At 33.3% G+C, this 8,543-nt stretch overlaps 1 protein-coding gene across 1 annotated transcript; it reads left to right on the forward strand.

Annotated features, from left to right (window-relative positions):
* Window positions 1-3,362: 3,362 nt before the first annotated feature.
* Window positions 3,363-8,130, forward strand: LOC110030485 (sorbitol dehydrogenase-like; the record flags this gene model as incomplete). Its single annotated transcript, XM_020733213.1, is given in 5 exon segments — window positions 3,363-3,430; window positions 3,589-3,825; window positions 4,123-4,413; window positions 7,378-7,568; window positions 7,786-8,130. Coding segments are annotated over 5 exon segments (980 nt in total), but the record flags the coding sequence as incomplete, so codon positions are not given.
* Window positions 8,131-8,543: the final 413 nt, after the last annotated feature.

Genomic DNA, 8,543 nt, shown 5'->3' on the forward strand with positions numbered 1-8,543 from the left:
GAAGTCACCATTTGCAGAGGGGCTTTATAAAGTCTCAATTATCTTCCCTTTTTTGCGAACTCAATTCTATTCAGTGTGTCATCAATATTTTCTTTGCTCTTGACCATAATTGGTTATAAGATACCCTTTTACAAGGTGCATATGTGGTGATATATATTAAATGCATATGTTCAGTCATAAAGGAGAGGGCAATATTCTTTGATAATTGAACTTTTCTTTGTCAGTCACAGAAGAGTGAGACATCCTATAATGTTCTTAGTTCACCATAAATTTTTAAGCCAAATCATCCATTCACTTCAAAGAACTCTTAGTGCGGCATCAAATTTACCTGATCAAATTCTTAGAATGATTCATCAAGTTTGCTTTGAGTTACTTAAGCTTAGTTGAGGTTAGCTAATTATACTAGAACCGAATTTAATTCCATTTCAATGTAACATAATTTCTTGAGTCTAAATTCAACTCATGAAAATTACTCAAAATATTTTGATCTATATTGCTTCCACATGAACTACAAAATTTCTCAATAAATTGTGGTTAACTTTTGAGTTAGTCCTAACAAACTCAAATTAAGTCTTTGGCATGACTAAACAATTCTTGTCCAATCTTAATTATGTTTTAAATTGACTTGATTTCACTTTCAGGCATTCAAACTATTTTGACCTATAATTGATGCAACCTACAGCCAATTTGTGCATAGTATTTTTTTTTGCATAGATTTGGTTCAACTTTAATTTATTAAATTCATATAAAATTTTGATTTTTTAACATGGTTTCGTTAAATGACCTGGCATAGTTCATCCTGCTCTACCTGTTCATAGCACCTCGCTATAGCTACATAATGCATGGAAAGGTTCTGCTATATCGCTTTAGGAGCCTGCAATTGCATTGTATGTCGTATCTTTACTCCTTAGCTTCTGCTGCATGTAAAAGCATTGGAGCCTGCAATTGCATTGTATGTCGTATCTTTACTCAGCTTCTGCTGCATGTAAAAGCATTGAAAAGCAAGAACCAGCCACTATAAGTGAGGTGAAATAGGGTATTGTGTGGGCTTCTCATTTAGGGACGATTTTCCATGACAACATGAGCTAGGTATCCTTCCAAGTAGCCTTCTTTCTTATTGTGACTACTTATTTCTTGTATGGGACCGTCTCTCATAGCCACAATGCCTCATAACTCTGTCATAAGCAACACTTTCTCATAGCCTACTTCTCCAGACGGCATCTTCTTGTCCCATAAAAAAACATGATGGTTCATGATGCCTTTTACTTTAATATCCTTTTATCGCCTCCCTTACATATCATGCATCCTTTCTCTATTACTATAGCTATTACCACTTCCCTTAGGTACTTGAAATGGCTTGAAGCCATTATCCCCATGAGGAACAATTTTTGCAACCATGTTTCCACTTGAGCTACCTCTATTTTTCTTCACTCTCGCATTCCTCTTGTGACACTCGCATTTTTAAGCACACTAGCTCCTTCCATTATAGCCATGCATGTTATGCCTACTTATACATATGTTATCTGAATGTAATTAATAATAATTTCAGTCAGCTTATAATATTTTGTGATCTATTATATTTTCTATTAATATTTCTATTACTCTCCTAATGATTAGATCACTTTTGCTCAAATCATGCCGATATATGCTTTAAGATAACAGTGGGTGTCACACCTTTTGCCACATTGCTTGTATGATACCCATTGTCTAATTGCACATAAACATTGTGTCTATTTTGTAATATGCGCTTATTTTTTTTATCTGTACACAATTTTCTACTTCCAATGCATAGCCTAACTTTATTGAAATGAACTTGAATGCGTTTCTTCACATTGATGTTGCTGAGAGCCACTACTCACCACTATCAACCTCTGCCTACTACCCCCAGTTGGTTACTGCCACTGTTCACGCAGAGCATTGGCCCTTGTTGACGCGTCATCCCATTGTTGATGGCCATTGGTCATCGTCTGCTGCCTTCTGTAGCTGTCGCCATCTACCAAATTTTATATTGATTTCATTTTATTTAAAATTAAAAAAATAAATTCTTGTATTTAGTTTGTACCTAATCTAATAACTCTTAAATATTTTAAATACACTATGTTTTAATTTTACCACATTTCTTTTTCAGTAAACCAACTAGCCCCTTAATATCAAATGTAACTAACCGCTACAAAGATGTGAGTTGGTCATTGAAAAGACTATATGTAGTTACATTGTTTTCTTATTTGATGCAAGGGTTCAAATGAGAGCTTTTCTTTGTTGTAGTTGAAAGCTTCTCATCTTGCTGAACCAAAAGTAATGACACCTCTTCTTACTTGAAGAATCTGAAGATTCACCTAGAAGTACACTAGAAAGCTCCTCTCTCTTTCTTTTTTGATGCCACCCCTCTCCTCCCTCTCTTTCATCTATTTTGTTTTCTTGTTATGGTAGGATACTAAGCCCCTCCCCTTTAGTCTCTATTTATAATGATAAACAATAACTTAAAATTTATTCAAAAGATCTCTTCAAAGATTACAAGATCTTCATAGCTTACTAAAACTATCACAATATAAAAAAGGATCACATAATCTTCCTGGCTCTTAAGAAATATTAGTTAAATATTTGTATTAATTGGAAGAATTCAACTATATTTTATGAGAATATAAATTAAGAAAAGTTTTGGCTTCACACATTTTTCAAATGATCTGGATATTTTATTTACTTTCATTTTTATATATTTTTTAGAAGCCTTATTTATCATATATTATGTGTCATATGTTCATAAATTTGGTTTGTGTGTGGTCACATGATATATTCAAATAATTTGTGGTGCTTGATTCCCAATAAAGACTTTTTCTTTATTGAAATTTCTTTTCTTTGTTCGACCTCCATGCTATTATGATGGTTTTGGAGTGGAGTTTCCCTGCCTAAAAAAGTTATAGGAAATGTTATGATCTTCTGGAATATAACAGGGATGTTCCAATAAAATATCATGCGGATAAATATATTATTTTCTTTTTTTGGTCAGCATTTTACGACTTGAAGGATGCGATCTCCAATAACCTTAGCAATATTGTGATATTTGTGGGGTTTTGGATGTAGGAAGATTTTTTTCTAAACAGAATAAATTTTGGTTCGTGTTTTTTTTCTCTCGTGATTTCTCTTTCATTTTCATTTCCAGCAAAACAATACTCTTCAAATCTTGATATAGTTTGCATCTTGATGGTCAATTGGATCACTTGGAATTTCTTATGAGTTTGTTCCCTTAGGTTCTATTTGGTAAGTATGAAGATGAAATGCTTTTGTTGTGCTGTGTTATACCTTTACAAATAAATTTGAGCTGTCATCATGATTCCCATGCTGTTTTTCTCATCATTTCTTAGGTCCTAATGATGTTCGTGTGCGCATGAAAGCTGTTGGCATTTGTGGCACTGATGTCCATTACCTGAAGGTGAAAATTTTAGTCTTTCTCCAATTTTGTTTTCTCATTTTTCAATCCCAAATTTTCGAAGTTTCTATAGTCTCGTTTATATTTTTTATAAGTTAGCATATATGCTTAACATATGAATCAAATATGATTTATTTGACATCATTTCTGCTTAATCATAGACTATGAGGATGACTCATTATGTTGTCAAAGAACCTATGGTGATTGGACATGAGTGTGCTGGAATTATTGAAGAGTTGGGAAGTGAAGTGAAATCTCTTGCTGTGGGTGACCGTGTTGCCATAGAACCTGGAATGACCTGTGGCCGCTGCAAGTATTGCAGGGCTGGGCGCTACAATCTATGTGATGACACAAAGTCTTTAGGCCTTCCACCAGTTCATGGCTCTCTTGCTAATCAGGTTATCGACCATTGATGATCCTATAAGCTGTTTAGCTCTTCAAATCTACAGTTTTTATTTTTTATTTTTTATTTTTATTTTGTTTTTTGTTGAACGAAAAGCTTCTTTGGGCTTTTTGGATGAACTGCAATCACTGAAAAACCAAAGTTGTTCTTTTTTTTTTAATTTTTTTAAATAGTAAATAATTGATATTAAATATACTTTTTTTTTATCTGGCAGGCAATTGTACTTTTTTCTTATTTTATAGTGTCAATTGTGTTTTAACATTAAAACTTAGTTCAAATATGCCATTTACAGCTGGTGCATCCTGCTGATCTTTGCTTCAAGCTTCCTGACAATGTGAACTTGGAGGAAGGGGCCATGTGTGAGCCCCTTAGTGTTGGTGTACATGCTTGCAGGAGAGCTGGCATTAATCCAGAGACAACTGTGCTCATTGTTGGGGCTGGAACTATAGGATTAGTCACGATGTTTACCGCACGTGCCTTTGGATCCCCAAGAATTGTTATAGCTGATGTTGATGAACAGCGCCTTTCAATTGCGAAATCTCTTGGTGCAGATGAATTCGTCAAGGTTTCTCCAGATATTAAGGTTTGAATTGCTTTCCTGTTTTATTTTGTTCAAATGTCAAAATTTCTTCAGATATTAATGTTTGAATTATTTTCCTGTTTTATTTTGTTCAAATGCCATGTTTCTTTGGGTTGTTTACATGAATATGAGACTGTAAACATGGGACAGGCTAAAGTTTCAAAAAATGTAGTTATGGTAAAAAAGAGTTTTGAAGTAAACTTATCATTTAAAGATTTTTTTTTTTTTTTGGCATAATTTATGGGGATCTGAGACCGGCACCATTGGACACAATATGATGCTCTTCTTCTACCCCCAACAACTCCCTTTGTATGAGTAAATGATATTCAATGATGGATTGCTAGAAAATACAAAATAGAAATACACTGTTGATTTAAGTGTATTGCTTCATTAATAGACTAATCTCATTAAAAAATTAAAGAAGAGATTCAATAGAAGCTTATGTACATACTATATTAATGATGTCTTTTTTGTAGGAGTGAGGATGAATAAAATTTTATGAATGGAAATGAATGTTAAAAAATCAAGACCTGCTATAAAGGAAGCAATATTAAAAATTGTAAAGAGGACTTATATGTGAACAAAACATATTACATAGATTACTCTCACAAATAAATAATTATTTAGCTTTATGATCAAAATGATTAAAGAACACAACCAGTAGTAATGTTCAGGATCAAAATGATTCTCAGAATAATTAAATATAGATATAGATGATTTCATTTAACGAGCAATATGATGAAGCTACATAAGAAGATAGTGATACCAAAAGAAGAGTAATGTAAAACTAAAGCAAACAAATTTAATTATTACTACAAGAACTATGAGATGCTGTTTACACTTAGGCAGTGATATTGAAATAAAGCAATTATTGACAAAATTTCATATATTGAGTTTGAAAATGTTTAAGATTAAGTCTTATGGAGTTGATTTTGTGGTTATTATGAAGAGCATGTATACATCCAAATGTATAATTAAGTTATCAAGGATATGTACATGATAATTTTGTGAGGTAGTTGTAATAGGTGGAATAGTTTCTAATCACATTAAAGTTATGTTCATTCGCTATGGGGCATTATCTTTGTTTTGATGATGGGGTTGCTAACAACAAAGATTGAAATTAAAGTGTCTTTATATTATTTTTTATGCCAATATAAATGAACATAACGGAACAACTTTAGGAAAAAAAGAGGATTAGGTTTATTGAAAAGAAATTTACATACATGCCACAAAATTCATAACACGTAAATCTTCAATATCACGTCAAAAGTTCAACTTTTTCTATCTTTTTATAAGTCAGATGTACCTTTTCATGCAAAGGTTAAATGTAAATATCTAAATATCAAACTATCAAACTTTAGGTGTTAGATATGTAAATCTATAAGAATTGTGTGGTATGTAAGTCAGTTTCCCTAATAAAAATAATAACTTTTACATCTTTCTACTTTGCTTGATTGCTCATCTGTCTAGGTGTGAAACATCATATTGAAGTCAACTCTAATATATATGGAATCGATTTGTAAACCACCCATCTATCTATGTCTGATTTGTCTTTGTCAGCCCTACATAAAGTCAAATGCTGGTGTCACCTAAATTCTTGCTTGTTAGTTGATGGTCATAGCTTTATGGTTTGATAATAAATTGGTGCTTTTGATGAATCAATCAACGATGATCAAATTGTGCTTCTAGTTTACTTGTAAGGAGATCTGTGGTTGTTTTCCCACTTTAATTATGGAACCATTAGGTCCATCAATAGTTCGATTGTCCTCTAATTCTGCATCTCACAACCTAGTAGGTGTGGCACCAACTGTCACTTGTTTTCCCACTTTAATTATGGAACCATTAGGTCCCACAATAGTTCGATTGTCCTCTAATTCTGCATCTTCACAACCTAGTAGGTGTGGCACCAACTGTCAAAGTTACTAAATATTTCTTAGGTTCTGTCCATCTAAATTGAACCTTGGACTATTGATGCATCTTTTGGACTCCTAAGAGCTCTATATATCTTAATCAATGGGCTCCATTTAAGAGGTCATTTTGTAGCATTATAATTGCTCCATATAAGGGGTTATTCGGTTTGAAGCCCTTCTATTTGTTTCATGTAGGCTACTTATTGGTCTGTCATATTTCTTCCCACATCAATTTGCTAGTTTCTCTAATCATCCCAGTTTTTTATGATTGTCAATCATTCTAATCACTCACCATTTTCTCTTAATACTCTTATTTTATGGTTGGTTCTTCGTTAGTTTATTCTCTACCATTGTTGCTCTCTCTACTATGCCTTCACAATTTTTGATGTTGAATGAAACCAACTGCTTGTAGTTAAAATTCCATAAGCCCTTTTAGTGAACTTTTTTTGGTGAGTCCTTTTTATCCTTACACTTGATGCACTCTCCTTCTATCGTATTCTCTTCATACACTATTTATTTTATCCACATTCCTTTATTTATAGGGATCACTTTATCACATTATCTATCTACATGGATTGACATGCCAAAGCATAGCCTAAAACATGACTGGGATCAACTTGTTAAGCCTGACATTATCGGGTATGGGAGCCGGTTTCTTGGTGGATTTTTGTTTGGCATTATGCCAACCCGATCATTTGAGTCATGCTTGTCAGCTAAGTCTTGATGGGGCGAAATTAGCGGGTCATCTTGCCCGCAGAAGGTTAGCCGGCCCAACAGGCCCAACCAATCAACTGTGCCTATTAGGTGCTTAACTAATGACACGGTTTTTCAGCTATGCTAATCAATCTATAATCTATACTTGTTGGGCTAAAGCCCAGGTTGGCAAGAAAAATTCCAACTAAAATATTTACCAAAGATAAGATATGGTTGTTAGTATGTATATGAGTCAACATTATACTCAAAATAACATATTTTTTCATGATGTTTTTATTTCTTTGCTAGCTCATCACGAAAGATAGGATATGATAGTAAATTTCATACATTTTCGCAATTGCAGGATGTAGATGAGGAAGTTGAGCTGATAAAAAAAGCTATGGGTTGTGATATTGATGTGACTTTCGATTGTGCTGGCTTTAGCAAAACCATGTCCACTGCTCTGAATGCTACTCGCACGGCCGGCAAGATTTGTCTTGTGGGCATGGGCCACAATGAGCTGACCATTCCTATAACTCCTGCTGTCGCAGCAAGGTAAACTTATTTTCAACCTAGTTCCTTTCGTTATTTATTTTTGGTGCGTTTGCATACATTCCACCCAATTCTATAATTTAAATTTCATACACCTAATCTATACTTTTTACATTTATATCACCCAAATCATTCGTATCACATCAAAAATTATCTTTGCATGCATAGTTAAATCCTCCAATTTTTTGTAACTCATATATGCTCATCCTTTCCTACACAGAGAAGTTGATATTATCGGCGCGTTCCGCTACAAAGAAACTTGGCCCCTATGCATTGAACTAATAAGGTCTGGGAAAATTGATGTGAAGCCTTTGATAACTCACCGATTTGGGTTTTCTCAGAAGGAGGTCGACGAAGCGTTCAAAGTTAGCGCGCGTGGGGGCAATGCAATTAAGGTCATGTTCAACCTCTAGCACGTACATATTTTGCTCCAGGCTTGTGGTTTGTGATAATAACAAATCATGCTATGTATGTGATCATTTCATGTAGGAATGCTTCATGAATAAGGCTGTTGTTGAATGAAATGCTTTTAGTTAAATAAAATATCATGTCATGATTTTGGTTGTGTTTGGTTATTTTTTATTCTACTTGATTTTGGTTGTGTTTGGTTTTTTTTTTTTTTTTCTATTTTTTTATTCTACTGTTTTGTCCTTCTTTTATTTTGTTTATTAACATAAAATAATATGTATATTTAAATGCATTGTAAGATAGTGATGACAATCTATATGAAAACAAGATGAGATGGTGGTCTGGTGGTCGTGTAGTGTTTTCTACAACAAAATATTTCGTAATTGACGCTCGTCAATAATTTAAAAAAAAACTATGTGAAAGCTCTCTACGGATTATGGATTTTTGTTTTCATAATCAAATTTAGAGCACAGATAAAATGGAAATTTAAATATACACACCATCCAATTTAAATGTATCAACAGGCTAACACTTAAAATTTAATATTTATATTTATGACACATCTGTGTG

Source organism: Phalaenopsis equestris, unplaced genomic scaffold (genome assembly GCF_001263595.1).
Source record: "Phalaenopsis equestris unplaced genomic scaffold, ASM126359v1 Scaffold000725, whole genome shotgun sequence".
Classification (NCBI taxonomy): Eukaryota; Viridiplantae; Streptophyta; class Magnoliopsida; order Asparagales; family Orchidaceae; genus Phalaenopsis; species Phalaenopsis equestris.